The following is a 24,793-nucleotide window of genomic DNA, read 5'->3' as shown; positions in this document are numbered from 1 at the left end:
CTTGGATTCTGGTGGGCATAGAAATAATGTTTGGGATTATCATATAGCATCAGAAGCATGATGCTTTCCAGTAGTGGTTCACTGTGTTTGTGAATGCTATGGTACAGAAGCCAGGTAAGTCTGTACAGCAGACTGCAGACATGGAACAAGTTATAGGAGATCCTGCAGGTGCCTGTAGGGGACCTGAGGCCTGTGTGCAGTCAGCTCATCCCAAGTACAGCCACGCTCCCACCAACACAGAGCCATCACCTGGAAAAAAGGACCAGGAGTCTCCCTGAAGCTGATTGCAGAGCATAGGGCACCAGCCACACATTGGGCTCTTGGAGAGCTGCTGTAACCAGAAGGAGCTGTGCTGAGTGCTGTGCTGGATGCCCGTGGCTTCCAGTGGCCTCACAGCAGGGGATGAGTTTCCTCTTCTGGCTGTGCTTTCCACCTGGGAACAGTGCACTTCTCATGAAGTGGGGAAAGATGTTTAGTTTTTCTGGTGTTATGTTGCATGGCCAAATGTAGGCTCTGATTTGCCACTCTGCACCGAATGTGCATGGAGTAAGAGATGAGGCTTAAAGCAGGGGTTGTCTACAGCCCTAGACAAGCTTTTAAATCCCATCAGCTGCAGCTGCTTTGTGTTTTCCATGCTGAACAGCCATCTTAATACATTCAATTTTTCCTGTAGATATTAGCAGCATGTGTGCTTTGTTTTGTATGTGCATGGTGGGAATGGAGAAGATAGTTCTTCTCAGGGCAGTCTGATACCCTGAGTGCTGTCCATCCCCAGCAGGAGCTGTTTGCTCTGCTTTCAGAAGCCACCCCGCAGAAGTGAAAACATAGTCCCCTGCAGATAAAGGCAAACACGAAGCAAATGGCTTCTTGTAGCCATGATAAATAAAACTTTTTTTTCTTCCTTCTGAAGTCCACTTTTTTAAAAGACAAAATAATGCTTCCTCTGGCTAATCTCACTGCCATCGTCCAGCATGAGGAAACATCTGCTCTTCATGGTAGGCTTGGTTGTCCCAGTCAGTTCCCGTTTAATTTCCTTCTCTAACACTAGCATCAGTTGCCTCCATGTGCCCCCATCCCTGCCCCTAAATCAGGAGCAGCCTGAGGCTCAGGAAAGCTTTAACCATCTTTATGTGCAGGGTCTTAGCACCCCTTGCACCACAGTAATGTGTTGTGGTCCTACTGCTGCCTTCCTTCTTTGAAAAGGGAGAGATGCTTTTGTTGTGACCCAGCTGGTTGTTTCCCTTGTGTGGTTTCAGCCCACCCTACGTGGGATGGCTTTTCTGCCCGGGGGTGGGCTGTTGGAGGGGCTGACTGGTGGACGGAGAGCGGCTGCCCGTCCTCATTGCCATGACTGCAAAAACCAAAAGTAGGCAAGAGCTGAGAGAGCAGAGCACAGGGGAGGATATGTGACCAAACCTGGGACTGCAGTAGGATGTGGAGAGCTCTGGAGGAGATCTTTCCATGGTAGGAACTGGAAAGAGCCTGCTGGGAACAAGTTTGTTTGTACACAGCGTCATGTATTCTATTGCCACGTATGTGCACTGAAGAGCAGTTCACAAAAGGAAAAAGAATGTACTTGCTGTTAAGGACATGCATTTGTAGCCTTGCTAGAATTTTGCAGTTCTCCAGGAGTTTAATATACATGGTTTGTTCTCACCAGACAGCGCCATTCCTGTTCCAGCCAGCACGCTAAGAGCTTGGTTTTATTCCAGCAGCAGAGTATAGCACATTTGATTTGTTGTCTTCACTGTAATTCTTTTACAGCGATAATGTTGGTCCGTGTCTCATTTCAGAACCGTGGCGGCTGAAGTCAGGAAGCAGATCTCAGGGCAGTATGGAGGGTCTCCCCAGCTTCTCAAAAACCTCAATATTGGAGGCAGCGTCTCTCATCACACAACCGTAAGTAGTGCTTGGAACATGGAAGAGGGAAGGAGGTGTGCATGGTTATTTCTGGTTCGGAAAGAAATTGCAGTGCCTGTTCACATTGGAATTGGACTCCTATGGTGGTTGTTATGGGTCCTTTCCAACTTGAGGGACTCTTTGATTCTGCAGTACTGACATGTTGTTGTCTTAACACTGATAAAACTGAGGTAAATAATTCTGTGCAAAAAGTGCTGATTTTGGAGGTGTCTGTCCTGCGCATCGGTTGGTGTGGCTGGGAGTCTGTGTTCCTGCAGAAGCTTTGTAGGACACTGGGGCTCCTTTGACCAGCTCTTATTTGCTTTATCCCAGAGCAGCTTGGATGGGACCATGCGCATGTCTGGGTCTCTCTGCAAAGAGCTCTTTGCATGCTCGTGCTCTTTAGGTACAGTATTTTGGTCTTCTTTGACATTCTTAAGAGTAGAACCACAGTTACAAAGCTTATCTGGTGTTCAGATGTATTTTAAATATGGTGAAAGCTTGAATATAATTATCCCCTAGGAATGTGTATTTATTTATGTGTTCACAGTTCACTTCTAAGAGTGGTTGAAATGTAGGCCAAGTTTTCAGGAACACCCTTTCTGAAATCAGATTTTCTTGCACGGACTCTCAGTAACCTTCAAATTTTATTCAGTGTGGTGGTATAAATTTCAGGAGTTCAACAAACTTTCTCAGGCTGGAGCTGTATTTTGGAGGTGTTCCTTTGATTTGGATTATTGCTCTGGGTCATAGCAGTTTCTTTAGCAGCTGTCAACTTAGAAGATGTAGGATCTTGCTTTCTTCAAAGTGGTTTAGATTAGTTCTGGCAGTGCTGGAAATATGCCCTGAATTTGATAATCTGTACACACATTCTGGGTTTTCAGGAGTCCTCCTCTTGTTCTGGAGTAATGTCCTGTGTGGTATTGTCGGTTCATATGCTTCTCTGTGTCCCATGCAGTGTGAGAAAGCTTTCTTATGCACAGCACAGATGCATCCTTAGGGCTGGTACCATCTCAAAGAGGATCTTGAAGACTAAATTGACCCCTAGCTTAAAAGAGTGATTTGCTACAGGCTGAAAGTTCATCTTTAAAGAGATATGGCTGTGCTAGAATTGCTGGGAACTGGCATTTGTGTCGTTTCCCTGTACATCAGCTGTGTAAGTACTGGGAGAGAAGAGGGCTGGTTTGGTCAGCTGTGTGCATGGCCTTATTGCTGAGTGAGCACAAAGGAGGGAGGGGTTATGAGAATGGCGTCTCCAGGGATAATGCCTTATTGTAGCAATCTCTGTAGAGGTTGGGTGGGATGTGGGATGATAATGCAGAGCCTTGATGTGGTGGTTCTGTACCATCTCTAGCATCACCCAGTAGTTAGGTAGAGGGGAGGCACCCCTGTTATTAGTGGCACAGACTGGATGGAGCACTTGGGGTCATGCCCCCACTTCCCTGCTGCGATGGATAGCTGAGGATTGATGTCTGCTTTTGAAGGGCCCGTTGGATGTCCATCCCTCAACTTTCTGTGCCTCTCTTGTCTCACATGATTTCATTGAGAAACAACTTGGGTGAATTGCCTTTGTGCTCCCCATTGCTTTCATGAAGTAAGATATCTTCTGTGTACCTTGCCAAGCTGTTCTGCAGCCAGACATGTATGTGATAACTATTTTTCATTGGTTCTATCACCTGTTGTCCATGTGAATCATCTCTTCCACTTTTTGTTTCTACATCTAAGGTTTTTTCAGTCTACTGTCATAAAGAGGGGCTACAGGAAAGAAGGGAACAGACTCTTTAGCAGGCTCCTTTATGTCAGAACAAGGGGAAATAGTTTTGAGCTTGAAGAAGGTGGATTTAAGGTAGATGTAGGGAAAAAGTCTTCTACAGTGAGGGTAGTGAGGCACTTAGAAGAGGCTGCCAAATGGCGTGGTGGATGCCCCGTCTCTGAAGACTTTCAGGGCAAGGCTGGATGAGGCCCTGGGCAACCTGACCTAGCTGTGCTGTCCCTGTGCATTGCAGAGCAATTGGACTGGATGACCTTCAGAGGTCCCTTCTAGCTCTAAGGATTCTATGATACTAAGTGTATGTGCTCAAAGCTTCAGTCCTGTCAACCTGCATATGCAGTTCGTAATACAGGATCAGATTTGTTGGGCACAGTATTGTCAGCTCTGTCTTTACTTCTTGGTCTCTCGTTATCCTGTTGCTGGTATGGTTTTTTTGGTAGATCTGTGTGCGCATCTCTAAAATCCTGGATAAGGTCATGCTAACTGAGAGCAGGCTCTGAGCCTTTCCCATCAAAATGCGTTGCGTGACGCTTGATGTGATTAGCTGCTAGTTTGTCATCCTAAATTCTGTGCTGAGGAGACATGCTTTTAGAAGAATGATTAACGTGGAGTGATGTTTTATAGGAGATAGACTCATGACTTGCCTAAATACACAGACTGTCCTGAGGCTGCATCACATGGCAGAGGTTTTGCTTATAAGGAATTTTGGGTTAGTTTTTCTCCCTTAAGCATCCCTCAGAATCTGCTGTTCCTCTCTGTTCTGTTTGATAACAGAGGGGAAACATGAATTCTTTCAGTTGGAATAGTTGTTTGCTGTGGAGAAGTTCAAAAGTTTACCGTCATATTACCATTATGGTGCAGAAATGGAAGGCCCTGAATCTGTGTGGCAATGCTGTGTAGCTGTGCTGGTGTGGAAGCCTGAAGTGGGATACCTGGTGTGGATTTCCATATTTTACTAATTCTCTGATTGAGTTTCATGTGATTATCTCCACAATGGCAGCAAGTTGTAGTGCTGAGGGTGCAGCATGGACCTGGAGGACTTCTAATGATAAAGCACTCTCCTATCCGGTGCATCTTACTCCTCACACAGCATATTTACACAGCTAGTTAGGATCCAGAGGAAGTCACAATGCTGATCCTCTGTTGTCTGCTGCCAACAGCAGCTGCTTCTGGGAACTCCTCTGTAAGTCTCATGATATCTGGTGTGATGTAGACATCTTTTAGCCGAAATGTGTGCTTTTGTGAAAGAGCAGCCTCAGTGCTGAGCCTGTGCTTCTCAGTGGCTGAAGCCAGGGCAGGAACTTCTTGCACTTGACACGTTTGCATGTGGTTGAACCCAAGAGAAGTGCAAAAGATGTCAGCTGAATTTTAGCAAGTCTGTTCGCTTCTGCTTCACAAGCAACAGCCAAAATGCTGCCAGAACTGTTTCTAATTTTGTATCTGGTGGTGCTGAGGAGGAAAAAGGCACTGCTTTCAACTGGCTGCACAAGTGTTTGTGGTTTATTATTGTCAACTTCCGCCCTCCTGCCACTTTAGGAGCAGTTGATTTTAATGGTGTGCTCCCCAAACCACAAATGCAGGCCCAAAGCTGTCAGAGGCCTTTCCTGTGTACCCTGTTGTGCTGGATGGCTCTCCTCACACGGTGCAGCCTTTGCAGCACGAAGCTTTTATTTTTGAAATCCAGAACAGAAGGTACTGACAGTTTGTTGCTGAGAAAAAGGAGCCTGTAAGGTCCTAGTGAGATAAAGGAGCTTTTCTTTTTTGAAGCTACATTTGCAAGTCTCTCTAAATCCACTGATAAATAGAGCATGTGCTTGCACCTTACTTTTGAGTTTGGGCCTGTGCACCACAGGATGTGCCCTCAGCTTTGTGCATTTATTTGGTGCTCCCTGGTGGGAACCTGTACTTCTGCTCCCACTGAACAGCTGCTTCAGTGACCAGTGGGGCTGAATTCTCTTTTCGCACAGAGGGTGGTGAGGCACTGGAACAGGTTGCCCAAGGAGGCTGTGGGTGCCCCATCCCTGGAGGCATTCAAGGCCAGGCTGGATGTGGCTCTGGGCAGCCTGGTCTGGAGGTTGTGACCCTGCACATAGCAGGGAGTTGGAACTGATGAGCAATGTGGTCCTTTTCAACCCAGGCCATTCTATGATTTTGTGAAAACAGATAGCTCTCACTTCCTTTCAGAGAATTCCCAGCAGCATTTACTTTGTTTATTTGATGAACTGGACTGTTTACTATGCTCTATTATAATGCCTTATGACTAACCACTTTCTATTTGAGTTTGGTTTTTTTCTGTTGAGCATCTCCTCGTGCTATGGTGCTCATTAACTGTCTGCTGACCTTGTAATGGCTGCCATGCACTGTGGTGTGGCAGAGCACTGCAGTAGTTGTACCTGGACGAAGCCGGGTTGTTGGGCAGCACAGGGATTGCCATTAGTGCTGCTGAAGTGACTGAGAGGTTTTTCCACAGCCTGATGTGCATGGCTGGCTTTACTGCCTGTTGTGCCCATTTGGCTTCAGAAGAGCAGAGTTCAGGTTTGGATCAGTTTTTTCCCCATGTTTGCGGGCCTTTAGTGAGAGCAGATGATGCTACTGAAGGACAGTGTTGCAAAGCTGAACACTGCTATGAGGAGGAGCACTGTTATCAGAGATGATTATTAGTTTGGAAATGAAAGGGTGTGGATTCTTGGACATGATGTGATCTGACCCCACATCTGCTTTCAGTGCTCCATTTTCTTCATGTAAAATAAAGGTGCTGACATTTAGGTATCTTTGTAAAGCACTACCAGCTTTATGGGCATTATTAGGGCTAATTGAAGCTTTGTCTTGGATTTATTGGATGTCACGCTTTTGTTCTTTGTGTTCAAAGATAGTATCTAATTATTAAATAAGAGAATATAGGTTCCTTTATATATTTCCATTGTTTATTTTAGCATCGCTTAAAAGAAGAAAAGATAATTTATGCAAATGAATGGAAAACACTGCAAGGGAGAACCTGACAATAAAAATGTAGGATAGAAAAGGGCGTTTTGAAGTGTTCAGAGCCAAGTAATTTTATCACCAAAATTACTAAAATGAAAAGGAAAATGAGCCAAGTCTTAATGCTCTCTCAAAGCTGATTAAGGCTTAATGGTGAGTCCCATTATATGGATTTCCTGGAGGTTGTGCCCTGCCTGCCTGGATGGTCTGTCCTCATCAGCCAGGGGAGGATGGGAGAGGCATCCACATCCTCTTCCCCTCCTCCTCCCATCAGGGGCTGCTCACGGTTGACTTTGCTCTAGTGAGCTCAGAGTGTTATGTACCAGTTATAAAATCAGTAGAGCCCTGCTGCAGAGATCAAGCTTTTTATACATGAAGTTGGTGAGTCTGGGAGTCACCGAATGGTCAATGAGTCTCATTTGTCTGCAATAATTTAAACAGTTTATATGTTGTCAGAGATAACTGATCTTAGCAAAATGCTGTTATACTGAGTAAATTCCCTTACTTAACAGAAGCATTCCTGACAGGCCTGCTAATAAATAGTCAGCATCTAAAAATGCAATTAAATCCAGGAATAAAACACAGAAGCAAACTGATGTTCCGTGGAAATGCTGATAATGCCCTCCATTGCAAAAGCATTCTTAATATCGGATTCAAATTACAAAGGAATTTTTTCCTATCCCTGTTGGTGTGCTTGCAGAGCCCTTCTCATGGGAGCTGTCATGGTCCCAGCAGGCAGCAGAGGGCTGAAGGCTGCTGCTGAGTTATGTGCTTAATCCATTCTGTGGATGAGTGGCCCACTGGTAATTGAGATGTGACAGAGCCAGGTGCTCTCCATGCAGAAGCACATGCATGCACATGGCTGCTGCAGCTTGGTTTGTGCAGTGCCTTTGCAAACCCTGAGGGTCAGGAGGGATCCATCTCTGCTGCTCTGATGTATTGTTTCTGCCAGAAGTTGGAAGCTGTGATTTTTCTGGCCAGACTATTTGATTTTTTAATCTCTTTAACAGTAGAGAACTTTGATGTTTTCTTTGTCTCGGTTTCGGCACTCTCAGTTTCAGTGCGGTTAATCAGAGGGTCTCCATCTCTTCAGATCGCTCTCAGCTCAGCACCCGCGTTTCCTTTATCAAAGTCTTTCTGGTTTTGAAGTTTCTTGTGGTGAAATTACGTGACTCTGAGTCATCAAAGAGGATTCTTCTTACTCATCCTTGGAGGCACAACTTGTAGCTTCCTGCTCTTCGTAAGAAGTTGCTTTAATATTCTCAGATAACGAATTAGTTTCTGATTAATAATTCCATACCCAAGTGGCTCCTTGCATTAACAGCCAGTTATAACAGCAAATAACCTAGTTCTGTTTGTACAGAAAACCTCCCATAGCTTTGTGACTGGGTGTTACATGCTGTACATGTGCATAGATCTTGAAATGCAGTGACAGCGGGCGCTTCTTAGAATATGTGAGCCTTAGAATTTGGATTTGATGACTGTTCCTGGAGTAAGCATTAAGGTGAAATAAAATATCTGAACACTGAGTCCTTTCTGTGGCCCACCAGATGTGCTGACTCCTGCATCTCTCTGCAATCCCAGCGTCCCTGTGAGAGTGGCTGCCATGAGGACAGGCCATCTGCCTTCCTGCTGCTGGGAGGGATGTGCCAGGATGCCCTGCAGACCCAGAGATAGCTGAGAGAAGGCTGGGGCTCAGCTTTGAAATGCTAATCTGTTTCTTCTGTCCTTCCAAGATGTAGCCCAGGGAGGCAGTGGGTGGGAAGTTGGTATTAATTTAGAATTTGAAGCTTTAGCACAATCTGTTACACTTTTAGCACATTAGGGACTGTTTAATATTTAAGGTGGTACTGAAGTTAAGATGGAACTTTGTCCTACTTCCAGAATTGGCAAGAAATACCACCCTGATTTTGAAAAAGTGCCTCGCTGCCAATTAAAAATAACAATCAGGATCCTCCCTAATCCTCCTGATGAGGAGCTCTGCAAGGTTAATTTTTCAAGGTCCCTATCGTGGCTACACAAGGAGGTTTACTCCCACACAGGAGACACAACCCTGCAGTCTTTGTCACTATGATTTTTACAAGGCCCAGAGTTGTACTGTGATCCTTAACAGCAAATGCAAAGAGCGAGTCTCTCCCTTTGGAAATTAAGCATCTCCTTTTAGATAAAATAAACATTGAAAAAGCTGCTATGATCCCTCTTGGGAATCAGCATCTTGAGAGGGGAGGGAGGAGGAAATGAGAAGGAAATGGTGATTTTCGTGGCTGTGCTGATGCATGCTAGCAGGAAGCCTGCAGAATCCTAGCTTGGATCTGTGTAGCTTAGGGCACGTGTCCCGCAAGAGTACTTGTGGTGCACTGTACTGTGTGTGAGCTAGGCAACAAACTTTCAGATAGATCTAGAAATATCCCCTCTGCGCAGCTGCTTGTAGAGGGAGAGGACAGATTGAAGTCCCCTAGGCAAAAGTCGGAATGCCTGTGGATGTCAGGGCATGCAGCGGTGACGTACACTGGGTGTTCTGTGTGTTCAAAGTCAGTGTCTGTGAGATGGAGATAATAATTGTCCCTTTTCCTGCCCTCTTTGCTGCTGTGATTCCTTATTGGGTTTCTGTACACTGCCCAGAACAACAGACCTTTATATTTTAGATACTAGTTTAGATTAATGAATTGCTTCATTAAGGAAGCAAACTGGGGCAGGAGGTTGTTCAGACAAGGGTGCATAATCCTAATTAAATCCGTCTTTGGTCATTTCTTAAGCCTGATGGAAAAATGGATCTATGGAGAACATACCCACTGCCTGTTCATGGCTGTGATAGCGAGGCATCCCCGCTGTCCCTGGAATTGTCTTGTCCTGCACATTTCTGATTGCTCTGCTCTCTCCATATGCACCAGCTGCTGCTGACCCCATCCTTGCCAGTTGTACAAGGCCAACACCACAGTGTGTCTCTGCCCTTTGCTTTCTAGTTTTGCTTCCTTGATGGGGTAGAACAGGCTGTGGGCATTGCAGCGTGGTGCCCTGTGTGCAGCATTCCTCCTGCGTCAGCCCTTTGCCCTGCAGCTCATGGGTGAGCTACTTGGCTGAAGTAAGAGAGTTTTGCTATCTCCACGGGGCTGTACCTTGTCCTTCAGCTGAGGTTCATGCCCCGGTTGCCAGATTTGAGCAGATGCTTCTTCTGTAACTGATGATGATGATACAGGTGCTCAGAAAAGGAAATAAATAGGAGGGAGAGACATTTTGGCTAGTGGTGCACTAAAACTACAGCAAAATACTGTGTTTACTGTCTAGAAAAGGACAAAGTCGATAAGAAACGAAAGTTTATTTTCAGGCTTTTAAGAGGATATAACAGTGAAGAATAACACAGCCTTAAAGAAGAAAGCTTGACTGTCCCTGTTTCAGGAGAGTTATAAACCTGTGAAATAGGGTTTTGTAATGCAACGTCTGAGAGCCATAACTGCAGCAGCACAGATGCACCTATGGAATACACGCGTTAAACAGCTTGTATAAGCCAAATCAATGAGGATGGCATCTTGGTTAAGCTGACCGAGTGTGAATCCATGGTCCGATTAAGGATGTATGCAGAATCATGACTTGCAAGCGGTGTTTGATTTGGTGTGAATGGATTGTTTAAAAAATGGGTGTCGATTTATTCTGTACTATCAGTTCTTTGGTGTGTTGTACCTGGTGGTTATGTTGGTAAGGGAGCAGACTGTGCTCCACTTACTCATGCTGAGGATCCTCTTTCTCCCTGTTAATTTCTGTCACCTCAGAAGAGCCCTTCCTTAGTGAGATGGCAGTGTCTGGCCGTCGGATCAAGACTGAGCAAAAACTTTGTTGAGGAATTACCTGAAAGACTGTCCAAAAATTGATATTCAGTTACAGGTTGTACAAAATTGACAGGTTTATTCTATAAGAGCAGTAATCACAATGCTGAGAGTAGGCTTTCCTTCTTGTGCATTCACTGTTAGTTTAACTGGGGACATGATGAGAACCTCTGCACACCTTCAGTTTCTGGAGGGCCTTACTATTGACTATGAAGATGCCTCATCAGCAGTTCTTGAAGGGCAGAACTCCAGTGTTTCCTTCCTGGGTTTCATTAGTGGGTTGGTAGGCGGACTGCACATTTGCAGATACTTGACTGAGATTGTCTCCATGCAGCTGGAAGCCCAAAGATGAAAAACAATCTCCATACGTGGAGGAAGCACCTCTTCTGCTTCCTAGGAGTTGTCAGCACAAGTGGAAAAGGCATTTCCTGGCAGCAGTGGGAAGACTGTGTGCTTCTGCCAGGACGCTGCTCTCTCTGACCCATCAGCACACAGTGCTGTGGAAGAGGACAGTGTTACAACTCTTCAGATGTTCCCCACATTTCTGCAGCAGAGATTTCTAAACCTCCCCACGTGTAGCTGACAGTGGGATGTGCTGTTGTTGTGATGATCTGGAGATCAGCTGTACATCAGGATGATGCACGAGGTTAAGGACCAAAGTCCTGCCAACTAAGAAGAACCACAGTCCTCATAGGCTGTGGCAGTCGGCTGCTGAGCTCCTTGTTTTTCTGGATGCTGTGTGGAGGCAGGCAGGGGCTGGGGATGAGATAAAACAGGTTCTGCTCCTCTGTCAGCAACAAGGCCAGGGTGGTGAGATTGGATAACCTGCTCTTCATCTGAACTCATCGAATTCTTTCAGTGCACGCTAGATCTGAGGGATTTGTTGGAAAATTTCAGGTGGCTGAGGCTTTGGCCAGGTTGCAGATAGAAAAATAGCCCCTTGTGTGCTGGTTTTGTTCTTGGTCTCATCTGGTGCTCCGGAGGGATGCAGGAGTGTGAAGCTGGACAGGAGAGGTGGCTCAGCTCAAAGGCTGTGATGCCATTTGGGTTCACTTACCTTTTGGTGCACCTCTTCCTTCCTATTTCCTCCTCCTCTTTCATCACTTCTGCCCCCACAAATATCTAAGGCTTAAAATAATGTGCTTGCCTTTTATCTGCCAATAGTCTGATGTGAAGTAGTTCCTCTTCCTAACCATGAATTTATGTTTGGCCTGTTTACTCAGGTGCTAGACAATATTTCTGGTTGCACAGATGGCGAGTCTAATACAGGCTTCTGGGTTTGACTTTTATGTTTGTTTACATCTTCATGGTACAATAGTTATCTGAAGAGACAAACTGGAAAATTGGGAAGCGTTAACCTTGGGCCAAATGCTGAGGTGTGTGAAGGGCTTGGAGGTGCCCAGAGCACAGATGGGGCCTGCACAGCCCCACAGCACTGCTGTCCTGGGGGTGTGTTGGCTGCTAGGGTCTTCTTTTATCAAACACATCATCATGCTGTGGTTGGGCAAGTGAGATTTGATATGTGTAGTGCTGTGAGGTGGGAATGGTGATGCGGCTGTGGCAGGCCCTGCTCAGTCCTGCGTGCCCCCATTTGCTTTAATACAGCAGCTCTCCTGAAGAAAGCCTGAGCTTCTAGCAATTCCTCAACAGTGCACTGTGACACTGTGCTGTGAGTTTTGTCAGTCTTCCAGTGCCAAGCACAGCCAGTCTATCTAGATATAAAAAACAGATAGTGTGAGATGGTGACATGTTGGCTGCTGTGTGGGAAAGAGCAGTGACACGTTCTTGCTGTGAGTTTTGCTGTGGCAAAAACAGTTAACACTTCTGTTTTTTCAAAAGTTCTGTTAATCCCACAGCTCCACTTCATTTCTAAGTAAAGGATTAGAAGGAGAAACAATCATAAAATGGCCTGGGTTGAAAAGGACCACAATGCTCATCAGTTCCAACCCCCTGCTTTGTGCAGGGTTGCCAACCTCCAGACCAGGCTGCCCAGAGCCACATCCAGCCTGGCCTTGAATTCCTCCAGGGATGGGGCATCCACAAAAAGGTCCCAGGGTTGGAGTTAAATGCATTAAATTAATTTCTACTTTTTTCGTAACTTGCAGAGCTTAATACTGAGATTCTGGACATGCGTTGTTCTATTTTTTTTGTGTGTGGTTCAGATTCTCAAATCTGGCATGAAGTCATCTGGTCTAACTCACCTGGCTTTGCTGGCATTGTGCCGTCTTCCTGCTGAAGGTTTGGCCTTCTGTGTTTGAAGAAAATTGCAGTATTCATCGAGGTTGGCTGTGGCAAGAGTGATTCTTTCAGTACCGCTGTGCCAGCCAAGTCTTTGCCTTGAATAAAAAGTCCGTTTATTTCATAACTTTTTGGCAGCCTAAGTTTAAAAAGCAGACTTTTTCGATTGGGGTAACAAGGCGTTAGAGAAACATGCTTAAAATTTGAGTACTGAGTGTTCTTATTAAAATAACCTCCAATAAGAGATAACTTCCTTGTCCCGCAGAAGTCATCTGGGTGTCTGGAAAGAGCAGCAGGAGAAAAACTGCTGAATTTCAATGTGCTTTTGTGATTCATGTGAAGCCTCACTGGGATGTGCTGGGGAATTCTAGGAAATGTGTCAGTTGCTGCAGAAGTGGGTTCCTCAAAATGTGTTTTTAATGTTTCATTTTCTTAATGCCTGTTTATGTGCAGCCTATATGGTATGGTGATCTCATATCAGAATATATATGTACTTATGTAATATGCATATGTTAAAATGCACAGTTATGCAATGTCTAGCTTATGCGTTTAAAAGGAAGGGCCGTTTTAGCTCATTTCTTTGCATTATGGTGGGAACAGTGCTTCCAGTGAAACCTACTGCTCCTCTGCATGAGTGACTGTTCAGTCATTCCTTGTGCTTCATGGGAGAGCTCTGTGCCCTCAAGAGATGCTTTTAAAGGATCTGCATTGGTTGGAGCAGAGTCGCTTCGGGTGTGGGCTGTGTAATCTGGGCCCCAAAGGTCCCCAATATCAGGAGAAGAGATGGTTCAGTGTGCAGAGAAATGTTGTGTTTTGTGTTCCCTGGAAAAATCACTTAATTTGAAATAGCTTTAGACTTCTGGGCTCTATGACTTCACGTGCTGCTGGTAAATCAGCCCATGCTTTGAATTCCTCTCCTCAGGCTGTGCTGAAGTGTGAGAGGGTTTGGTTTTTTTTGCATCTTCAATGAGGATGAAGGTCCCTTTTGTGATCAGACCAGCAACTTAAATAAATAAATAAATAAATAAATAAATAAATCCATACTCATTTACATGGCAAGTAAAATGTAATACGTGGTTTAGAAGCAAACTGATGGATTTCTTGAAAACAGAGGGAAATCCATTGGGGTTTTCTTTTGCTTTTTTGAGATGATGATGGCAGGCACAGTAGAAATATCCGAAGAACTATTAGATAAAAGATAAGACATGAAAAATAGCTTTATGATATCTGTTTGCTGGGGCTAGTACCACTAGGGTTAATTACAGGCTGATGTTAGATCAAATTTCCACAACAAGGGAGAAGGGCTGGTATAGAAAACAAAGTAGTACACACATGGTTTGTTTTCTTTGTCCTTGTTTTAAGACCTTTCCTTTGCTTGCCTTTCCACAGGTGCCACTTACGGAAGCAGTGGACCCGGTTGATTTGGAGGACTACCTTATCACACACCCCATTGCAGTCGAGTCTGGCCCCTTGAGAGACTTGCTTGAGTTTCCTCCCGATGACATTGAGGTTGTGTACACCCCCCGAGAATGTCGGACGCTTGTGTCAGCTGTTCCTGAAGAGAGGTAAGAGGAGACAGGGGAGCACCTTGCCCAAGGGAGTCAGTTGTTCTGCATTTGAAAATCTGCAAGGGTGAAGTCTGGAATTCTTGTCTGTAATGTGCCTGAAGTGAAAGTCTGCATGTCTACCGCTCTAAAAATGTTGTTGTTTATTCTTTTAACAGTGAGATGGACCCTCACGTGAGGGACTGTGTGAGAAGTTACACGGAAGACTGGGCAATTGTGAACAGAAAGTGAGTTCCCTGTGACGTTTGTCAGCTTGATTTCAAATTTCGTTTTTTTTCAGGGTGACTGGCTGGTATGAGGAAGCTCAAAAATGGTTTTCCTGGCTACTGCTTTCATGTGCCTTGGCTTTTAGTTGCCTTGCTGAGCTGAACTGATGCTTTGTTTTTAACTGAAATGATGCTTTGTTTTTAACTGAAATGATGCTTTTTGTTTTGAAAATTAGATCTCATAGACATCAAAACCCCTTAGGGCATTTTTGAAAATCTAGGCCATTTTCATCAACTGCAGCTCCTTTCAAATATTGGGGAATGTAAAATTACTTTAGGGATTTAAACTTATTGTCAGCATTTGCTTTCTTTCATACATTTTTAGTCCTTCCTAGAAGATGTAAGGTTTACATGTGCAGATGCAAGCACCTTAAGGTGCAACATTCTGCAACGTTTGTTTTTTCAAAAAGAAACTTTGGGAAAGAGCACAGTTTAAACAAATGCCTGTTAGTGTTTGAACTGTCACAGTCTTCACCTGGTGAGCTAACTGTTTAGAGAATATGCCCCAATTTATACAAATTAGTTGGAAAGTTTCTAAGCAGCTTTACTTTGAACATACTCTCTCAGATGATTGAAGGTCTGATGACTTCAAAAGCTATTGTCGAGGAGTAAGTGATCCATGTTATGTGCATCACCTTAAAATGACTTGACTACAGCTACAGCTCTGCCCTTGTGGTAGTTGTTACAATTCACTGGTTTAATGTTGTCCAGAGCACTGCTCCAGAGGATGCTGAAGATATGCTTTGCAGTGCTAAGATGACCTAATAAAAATGTGGTTTGTAACTCTTAGCAGAGGGAAAAAAAAAAAAAAAAAAAAAAGGAAACTTGAGAGAGGATGTTTTATTAACTCCCAGCCATTGTGGGCAGAGCCAGGACTGCACAATAGGCTTGGGTAGTGTGACCCACTCAGCAAGCATACCTCACAGCTTCTGAATAACTTTTAGTGGAATCTCTAACACCTGGCTGTGTTTCCTACAGTGGATTAGTTGGAAACAGTAAAGCTTTCTGTCGTGTGCAGTTGTGGTCAGTGCCAAGGAAGGCATGCAGCAAAAGGCATTAGAGTTGTTTGAGTGGGGCCAGGCTGTGCTGAGTGATTGCTGAACTGCAGCCCAAGCCTTGCTTCTTTGGAAGAGGAGAGGCAGTTCCATAAGCATCCCTAGCAGTTTTTGCTGTGATAAAATCATAGCAGTGCACTGCATAGAAATGAAAAGGTTGCTGTTGTAGCAGAGCAGGAGCCCAAAAACATGACTGGAAGAAGAACTGAATTGTTTTTCAAGTAAGGTTGTCTTGTCTACCAGATCAGGAGTCTGTTACTGGATGATGGTAGCTGGTTTCTCTTGGTCTTTCTTATTGGATAGTTACAAGTGCTTGGCCAGATTTGGGGGCACAACATCCTGATCATTGAGCTTCAGAAGAGCTTGACTTCTGCTATGCTATTCTTCTTTCTCCTCCTCTCCAGGGGAAATAGTCTGTATTTCAATCTTTCTCTATGGTTCTTCATAACCAAAATGTATTTGGGGATGGCGAAATCTGTCCATTAAGTGAATAGTTTTGTGGTATTTAGAATGAATATATGCCTTTGCTTTCCTCTTCTTTCACCTTCCGTTCATTACTCACTGCTAGCACATCTATGTGCCTACCATGTCTGCTTATCTTTCTGTAGTAATTGTAGAAGCAGGGCAGGATATAAACAATTGATTGTAGGTGCAACCCCAGCACTACTTTGGAAACTGACTTAAGTTTAACTTAAGTCAAGCTGACTAAGTTTGTGTTGTAAAGAGGTTGTGGCTCAGGCCATATGTGTGTGTGAATACAGACACAGTGCCATTTGGTATCCTAAAATTTGTTAGTCAAAGAGATGTGATCTTGTCAGCAACAGCAGACAGATTGTTTACTAGCAAGTGCTCTTGAGCTCTGGAATGCTCTGGAGGACCCAGTTCTGTTTATAAAGATGCTCTGGGAAGATGCTCATTTTAGTTGGAGTCAGAAACTCAAATGTTTTCCAGCATACTCAGAACCTCAGTGCTGCTTGCAATCCAGCCTAGTGCTGGTACTTTGGTTTGCATGGTGTTAATATTGTCTGCTCCCAGCCAATCCCTGCTCCTACAGAACCACTGGCCTTCCATCTCCTTCTTATTGTCTTAAGCTTGGCATCACAATTGCTCATTTTATGATGCCCTTAATTGGGCATTGATAATAATTCCTTGTACATCACCCAGCATTGCTTTAGAGTTGAACAAAGTCACACTGTAGTACAAGAATACTGGTTGTTGGATTATTACACAGCTTCAGTGGAGAGTGACTGGGAACACTGTTTGCAGAGAGCAATTCATGCTTTGAGATGACCCACACTGCTAATACTGCATTTGTTCTGTAATTCTGCTTCTGGGTTTGGAATCAAAAATAATGCTAAAAATGCGCTTGAAATGCTTTGTTTCCAGGTATCACAAACTGGGGACTGGATTTAATCCCAACACTTTAGACAAACAGAAGGAGAGGCAAAAGGGGCTCCCCAAACAGGTCTTTGAGTCTGATGAAGCTCCAGATGGCAACAGTTACCACGATGAACAAGTAATGTACCTTTCAAACCTTGCTACCTAAAACCTAATTTATAGTTGCATTTTAAAAGTGCAATCCCTTTCCCACTCTAAGTTGCTTTTAATTTGTTGAATCTCAGGATGACCTTAAGCGGCGCTCAATGTCGATTGACGATACTCCCCGGGGCAGCTGGGCTTGCAGTATTTTTGATCTGAAGAACTCCCTTCCAGATGCCCTTCTTCCAAACCTACTGGACCGAACCCCCAATGAAGAGATTGACCACCACAATGAAGATCAGAGGAAGTCCAATAGGCATAAGGAGCTTTTTGCACTACACCCGGCTCCAGATGAGGTATTTTTATATGTATGTGGGTGAGATTAAAAAAGTGGAGGATATAGTGAATGTGGAATCTGTCAGCCTGCCAATGATTCAAAGAGTCAAGATCATCTCTGTTAAATTTCCATGAGAACCTTTGCTGGTTTGCAGCAGTTGAGAGTTTTTCAGTGTGTTACATAGATGCTGCTTTCTGAAGGTTTATTTTCCCTTATGGATATCTGATCACTGTAATGCAGAAACATTAGAGGGATTTAATTTAGTATATTAGTGGCTGCTGCTGAATACATCACACTGGTAAACCTTGGATTAGATTGATGCTAGTGTCTTAGAAGGAAAAAGCACCATGTGTACTTGTGTCATAGTATTAGTGGCTTGTACAAGTGTTGTCTCTGAACTGCTGTTCCTGTGTCACATTTCAGGAGGAGCCTATAGAGCGACTTAGCATTCCTGAAGTACCCAAAGAGCACTTTGGCCAAAGACTCCTGGTGAAGTGTTTGTCTCTTAAGTAAGTATCACTCCAACAAACAGCTACATTATAGAAATTGAGAATTTAAGTCTGTTACATCCAGATGCTTCTGGGATAATTGCCATCTTGTTTAATATCCTTAAAACATTGTAACTTTGACTTGATCATGGGCTTAAAGGTTAATTTTGTAAAGTGCGACATACACAGTAATGTACATCAGATGATTTTATCTTTGAGGCTTCCTTTATATTGGTCTGACATAGAAGGTTTTCACTCTACTTGGCCTTTTTTGCATTCTTTTTCAGCCAACCTGTATGGCTATCTGTATGGCTATCCCATGTTGCTAGCATACATTTGGCTGTGCATGTGTAGGGCTCTGCAATTGGCCAGCCTTTGGTATTCAGCTCTGTAACAAGGATATGTAAATGGGGCAAGAAAAACAAATTAAAAGTGCTTGAGCCTTAAAACATAAGATTAACACTTTACAGTGTTAGAAAATCAAAGATTTGTCGAAGTTTAGGCTCAACAACCTTGGCTGTGTCCCTTTAAGAGTGAAGACTTTATATACTTAGCAAGCATTAACTGAAGGAATAGAAACCTGTTAAACAAGTTTAATGAAGTGGAGCTCCTGAATGTAGGGTTACCTGCAGCTGGTTCATTGCCTATAACTCTTCTCTAATAACACAAGGTAAAATTTTACTGTTATTCCCTTGGAGAAATAAAGTACAAAACTGATTTTCCACACTGCTGTATTCATCTTCTGTGTCCTCAGTTAGGTCAACCCTTCTTATTAGGGAGCTCCAGTTAGACTACACTGCAGCTCATAACTGAGATATATGTGTGGGGCATATCTCCTGCTTGTAGAGTAATCCAGGACCTAATATAGCCATAGAGATGAACTGATTTTGCAGCCTTTTATGAACTGGAACAACATAATACGCAGTAGCAGTGGAGCTTCCTCTCCAAAGGATGGTGTCTGTAGCACAAATAAGTGAAATTCTGGAAATTTATGATTTCTGCTATTTGAGCTGACACTAAATTTATATCTAATCTGCCCAAATACATGCTTGTTTGTGTACCACAGTAATCTCTGAAACTTTATTTATCATTTTAGTAGCTAGCATCCAAGGTTGTGCTGTCTTAATGACACAAGAAGCGTGTAGTCTCTTTCCCAGGGAATTTTTCAGTCTAATAAGAAATGTGGGTAAAAGAGAGAGATTACTTTTCAATGTAAGATTACCTAAGCAGGCTCCTTTTCAAGTTAATCTCAGTTTTGTTTTACAACTAGAGAAAATACCTGTTTGATGATGTAGTCCTGTATGTTGTTCTGCCTGATGGCAGAAAGAGTTCAGCCCGTAGAGCTCTGAGCACAAGGTGCTGGGGGATGCTGCTGTGGATTCAACATTAGTTGCATGGGTTGACTGTTCAGGCAGAATTGCATTTCAGTCTGAATTTTGTATAGGAGCTAGGACAGGTGAGGAGTGGGGGGGGGGAAAGGGGAGTGAGACCTCCTTTTTCAACACAGGAAGCCCTTAACTTAGCTCTGCTGCTCCTGATATCTGAACTAACAGTGCTTGGTGGTTGCTTTACCCAGGCAGGATTTGGGAAGTGTGTAGATTGTTGTTCTTTGTTACAAAATGCAAGTCATTTGATTCTATATGTTTCTTTCTTTCAAGATTTGAGATAGAAATTGAGCCCATTTTTGCAAGTTTGGCATTGTATGATGTTAAAGAAAAGAAAAAGGTATGTTTTTTATTAATTTACATTTCAGTCCAGATGTTACAGATTGTGTTATAAAACAGAAGGGTTTCTTTCTGAAAAGAGACACTTCAGGAGGACAGTGAGATACAAGTGGTTGAAAGAGCGATGGAGGCATTTCATCATGAACTTCCTTACATGTTCTTCTTCTGCTTAGTAAAGCAGTTGAAGTATAACTACTTTTCTAAAAATATTATTTAATATGTGAGTGCCTGAAATCAGTATATATATTTTTTCCAATCTTGGCTTTCAAAAGTCTTTTCCCCGGAGAGAATTTAATCTCAATAAAAGGTTTCAGTTATTTAAGTTTTTATGACTTTCTTTTTCTCTTCTTTGTGATTCAGCACGTTGTGTGTCCAAGTAACGTTCTAATAATGCACAAGAAAGTTATATGTGCTAAAATTGAAACAAAACTCAGCAGTCTTCAATATCGGAGCTCTAGGAGATACAAAATCCACTTATTCCCTATTTATGTTCTATCTTTAATATTTAAAGAGTCTCTTAGTTTTCCTAATTCAAGATATTAGCAGTAGCAGAGAGAAAAATGTTAAAAATATGCATTTTGACATTTATCTCTTTGGGACTTGAATTTAATGCATTGAGTTTTAAGTTGTGTAGATGAGAACATGTGGAATATTATGTGAACTTTGTTTAATATTTAAATCACATTTCATAAGCCAATTTTATCATTTCATTACTCCATTTTTTCCCTTCTCTTAGTCAGTTCTTTAGTGACCTCTGGTGTTGATAACCAGCTCACATTCCTTTTGGCCTTGAACGAAGCCTTGATGCTGTGGAGGATTTGGTGATTCAGTGTGAAAATCTCACTGTCTCCTCCAGGATGATCTCCTCCAGAAGATCATTTTCTATTTTAATACTTTGATATTTCAATTCAGATAGCAGTTGTTTCCTAATCCTGTGATTGGAACTGCATATCGTACAGGAGGAAGACAAAACTTCTTATTAATTTGCTCCTCTTGTTTTTTCTTTTCCTACTGTCCCTCTCTTATGCCATACTTATCTTTTTATGCATGGATTAGAAACAAGGTGCTGTTGGTTTTTTTTTCACTTGTGTCTTGAAATTACCTGTGATGTTGGTGAGTGTTTCACAGAAAATAGAAAGAACTGATGCTGACTCTACCCAACTTCTTCCTCAGATTTCAGAAAATTTCTACTTTGATTTAAACTCCGAGCAAATGAAGGGAATGCTCCGTCCACATGTCCCCCCTGCTGCTATATCCACGCTGGCCAGGTCTGCCATCTTTTCAATCACCTATCCCTCTCAAGATGTGTTTCTGGTAATAAAGGTAAGAAATGCTTGAGAAATTTTAATTACTATTGTCATTTCTATTTACATTAAGACCAAGTGTGGGTCACTCCCCAGCTTGTTACTTACACTTGCAAAGCAGTATTTTATTCTCAGAAGTATAAACATTGGAACAACAAATTTTTGTTTTCTTTCAAATCCTCTCACTTAGCACATTGAGTTCCTTTATAACAGGAGCAGTTCAGTGGAGGTATACATTATTATTATTATTGAAAAAGTGCAGAAAGTGCATAGCTTTGCTTGATACAGAGCAGCTTTCTGGAATCTGACCTTGGTTTTCAGGTGAAATGACATGCAGACTTCTTAAAATGATGGAGAAATGAATCATTTAAAAACATATCTCAATCAGAATCTCCTTTGAGAAAGGTATATGCCCTTAAGTCAGATTTTGAAATATCTTTACGGATTTGAATTGCTAAGAAAGTGTGATCCATAACTGAAATTAAATACCACATTGGTCACTCCTGGAATAAAGTATACAGAGATTGAAGTTTTCTCTTCTTTTTCATTTGTTTGAAAGAGCACAGAAATGTTACGAGGTCAGACCAGCATTTGAATTTGTCTCTGCATAAATATTATCCTACTCTAAAGAGGATTTTGATGCATACTTTCAGCTCACAGACAGTGGATACTTTGCTTTCTAGCAGCATTTTTTGATGATGTTGTTGACTGTAGTTTGTACAAGTTCTTCTTGAACTACATCTTACATGAAGTGTAAGCTTTTGAAGGTGAATTAAGGCTTTCTAGCGTGACAGAAAATTCCCAGGTGAGAAAAAACCTTTCAGTGTTTCAGGGAATAATTTGATTTCCCTTTTTTTTTTTTTTGTCTCTAAATGCCGTCTAAAAATCATGTCTTACACACATGATTTTCTGAGTTTCACAAGATAGGAGGTTGAGATAACCCTGTGTTTCTGAAGTGGAGATCTTTGCAAAAGAGCTTGTGACTGCACATTAGTGCCTGTAAAACCAGTGATCCAAGAGGAGCTGGTAGTGATTTACTTAAGTGATTTTTTAATTTGGTGATGAAAAGGATAAAGTCAAGGATAAAGAAGACAGATGCATGGTGTGCTTTACCAGGTGAATTTTTGCATAGGACTTCTTGTTATTCACTGTGAATCCTCTTTTTGTACAGCTACTATTGCTGGCATAAACTCATTAGAGAGTGTAAGATATGAAAGGAAGTAATCTTGTTCTTTATACTGTGTGGCTTTTTGTGCCTGTACTGATTGATGAAGGCAAATGGCACTTCTTGAGTGTGGGAGAACATTAAGGATGCTGTAGTCTAACAATAACATGTGCACAGTAGCAAGCATGGAATGCAGTGCCAGGATGCTTCTAAAAAGAAACAGTCTGCATGCTTGTGCTAGGGAAGGTATTTCTATCAGAAGCTGGGTTTCTTGCTAAGTGGGCACTGACTTATTCAGAGGGTTCAGAAGAAAATATGTACTCTTTGGCTGCTATAATTCAATATTTGATTTGAAAACACATTGATTTAGAATAGTGTGTCTTAACACAATGTGTCTTAACACAATGGAAGCGGTCTTCTTGTGATGCTGCAGTAGTTCCTTAATAAGGAAACCCAAAATAAGAACAGTCTTCTGGAAATGATGATGGTGATGACAATGCAGGCTGTCTGTAAGACCTGAAAAATGTGCTGAAAGTGGCTCTGGAACATGCTAAACTGAAGTGAACTGGTATATGTTCCCTCTGAACCTCTATTTTACTCTTCTGATTTAATTATAGCTGGAAATCTGGGAACTTAATGGCTCTAACAGATTGAGTGCAGTAGTTGTTCCTGACACACAAAGGGAAATCAAGCTTCAACTCTTCTGAAAGAATGTTTTTGTTTCCTCGTGTTTGTTTAATTTAACAATGCTTGCTGGATACATGTCCTTATAATGGTTCATTTTCCCTTCTCAGCTTGAAAAAGTATTACAGCAGGGAGATATTGGGGAATGTGCTGAGCCTTACATGATTTTTAAAGAATCCGATGCAGCAAAGGTAAGATTTTCTTACATGTTTTGATTAAATTTGGCTATGAGCATTTTAAGGTATTTTGTTATTAACATGTTGCACACTGTCACGTTGTTTTCTTTCACCTTGATCTCAATTGTCATTGATATTGCTCATGTTATTAAAAAGATCCATTTTTAATTAAGAAACTTGTCAAATTCTGAGAGGCAGCAAGGAGTCAAGGACCCTTGAATCTTGATGCTACACAGGGAAAGAATAGTTAAAGGTCATCAGTTTTTGTAGGTGACAGAGGAGATGCGTGGTTACCATCAAGCTCAGTCATCTGTAATTCTGTGTCCCAAAGGATCAGCTCTGTGCTTTTAGCTTGATCAAATGGAGGCAGGTTTAGATGTGAATGTGCAGTAAGATTTCAACTTGTCCGCTGCTGATCTCCATCATAGTACCTCTCCCTTGCTCTAGAAGGGTTATAAACTGATAAAATACATTAACAGGGAATTCTCTATCAAGTCTGGCTTTGAATTGCAGTGCAGTTCTGATTGTTTTTCCGCTATTTTCTCTTGATTTTTCTTTTTGTTGATATTCTAAAGGTCCATACTCAACAGCAGGATAAAGCTTTTGTTCTTACACATAGCAAGGGTAGATAAGAAAATGTGTATTTTAGTATTCTGTTTTTTTCATTAACATTCCATTGATTCTTGTTTTTGGCAGTTTGGGCATTGTCTTCTAAAGTGCAGTGGATAGCCTTGGCTAGCCCTGAAGCACTAAAAAAGCTGTGCCTTGCTAAAGTTCTAGTGTGTCTTTAGCTGAGAATCTATGTCACTGCACCACATTGTGGAAAACAACTATCTTTCACCTGAGGTATTCAGCAAACAGATATAAAAACCTCTCAGTTTCCTGTGTTTGACAAGTTAGAATGTGCCTACGTGAAATTTAGGCTTTGGATTTGCAGGGAATGTAGATGCAAAGGTGATGTTGCAAGGTCTCCTTCGCAGCGAGGTGCATGAGCACATGCTGAACTACAAGAATGCAAGCAGCACAGCTTACTGTTGTTATTGAGCTCTCTGTCAGTGGATTTTTTTAACAAATGGAAGCAAAAAGTTGCTGCTTAAAATGCAGAATTGTGGCAGTCATTTCATATCCCCTTTTTCTTAGTGGCATGAATACGGTACTGCTTAGTTGAGGAATATTCTCTGCTTCCCATTTGGCTCCAGGTGATCTGGGCATGGCTGCTGCATGAAATCATGTTAAGAGAGGTCATTTCAGACTTCATAGAGTAAAATTTGGGTTTTTTTTGGAAGGGTGGTGGGCCAGATGAGCTCACAGGGATTGTGCAAGCTATGGAGGAAGCTGAAGAGCACACAGTCAGCTGCTCTGGCTGTCAGGTTGTCCTGTACCTGATGCTGTTGGTTGGATTGCAGTTCTGTGAAGCAGAAGCCTGCATAATGCATAGTGATGCCACTGTTATGTAGTGATTTTGTGAAATGAACCTTTGTTTCTGTACCTCTCTTTTTAACACTTGGGTTTAATCTTTTCTTCGCAGAATAAGGAAAAGCTGGAAAAACTGAAATGCCAGGCAGAACAGTTTTGCCAAAGACTAGGCAAATATCGAATGCCTTTTGCATGGACAGCCATTCATTTAATGAACATTGTGAGCAGCGCTGGAAGTTTGGAAAGAGATTCCACAGAAGTAGAAGTAGGCACAGGAGGTAAAGTGTATGGCATCTGCATAAATGAGTGTGGACAAATCCAGAGTGTCAGGAAGTCTTGATTTGTATCCTGTATCTGCTGTTGCTCCTTTAATCCCGTTTCTCCCCCTGCCCGAGGCCTTCCGATAGTCTCAGGTCATGGTTGAAA

At 42.5% G+C, this 24,793-nt stretch overlaps 1 protein-coding gene across 14 annotated transcripts in view; it reads left to right on the top strand.

Annotated features, from left to right (window-relative positions):
* Nucleotides 1-24,793, top strand: part of DOCK7 (dedicator of cytokinesis 7) — an 89,351-nt gene that overhangs the window by 5,663 nt on the left and 58,895 nt on the right. For all 14 annotated transcript variants that reach the window (XM_085232218.1, XM_085232212.1, XM_085232211.1 and 11 more), the window contains exons 2-11: nt 1,794-1,899; nt 14,098-14,273; nt 14,432-14,500; nt 16,981-17,110; nt 17,217-17,429; nt 17,834-17,919; nt 19,557-19,623; nt 20,796-20,945; nt 22,886-22,966; nt 24,480-24,645. In XM_085232218.1, coding sequence (XP_085088344.1) covers nt 1,794-1,899; nt 14,098-14,273; nt 14,432-14,500; nt 16,981-17,110; nt 17,217-17,429; nt 17,834-17,919; nt 19,557-19,623; nt 20,796-20,945; nt 22,886-22,966; nt 24,480-24,645 — 1,244 coding nt within the window. The remainder of the gene's footprint in view (nt 1-1,793; nt 1,900-14,097; nt 14,274-14,431; nt 14,501-16,980; nt 17,111-17,216; nt 17,430-17,833; nt 17,920-19,556; nt 19,624-20,795; nt 20,946-22,885; nt 22,967-24,479; nt 24,646-24,793) is intronic.

This window comes from Meleagris gallopavo, chromosome 10 (assembly GCF_905368555.1).
Source record: "Meleagris gallopavo chromosome 10, MGAL_WU_HG_1.1, whole genome shotgun sequence".
Classification (NCBI taxonomy): domain Eukaryota; kingdom Metazoa; phylum Chordata; class Aves; order Galliformes; family Phasianidae; genus Meleagris; species Meleagris gallopavo.
The sequence above is the reverse complement of the archived record's forward strand: the minus strand, read 5'-3'. Positions and strand labels throughout refer to the sequence as shown.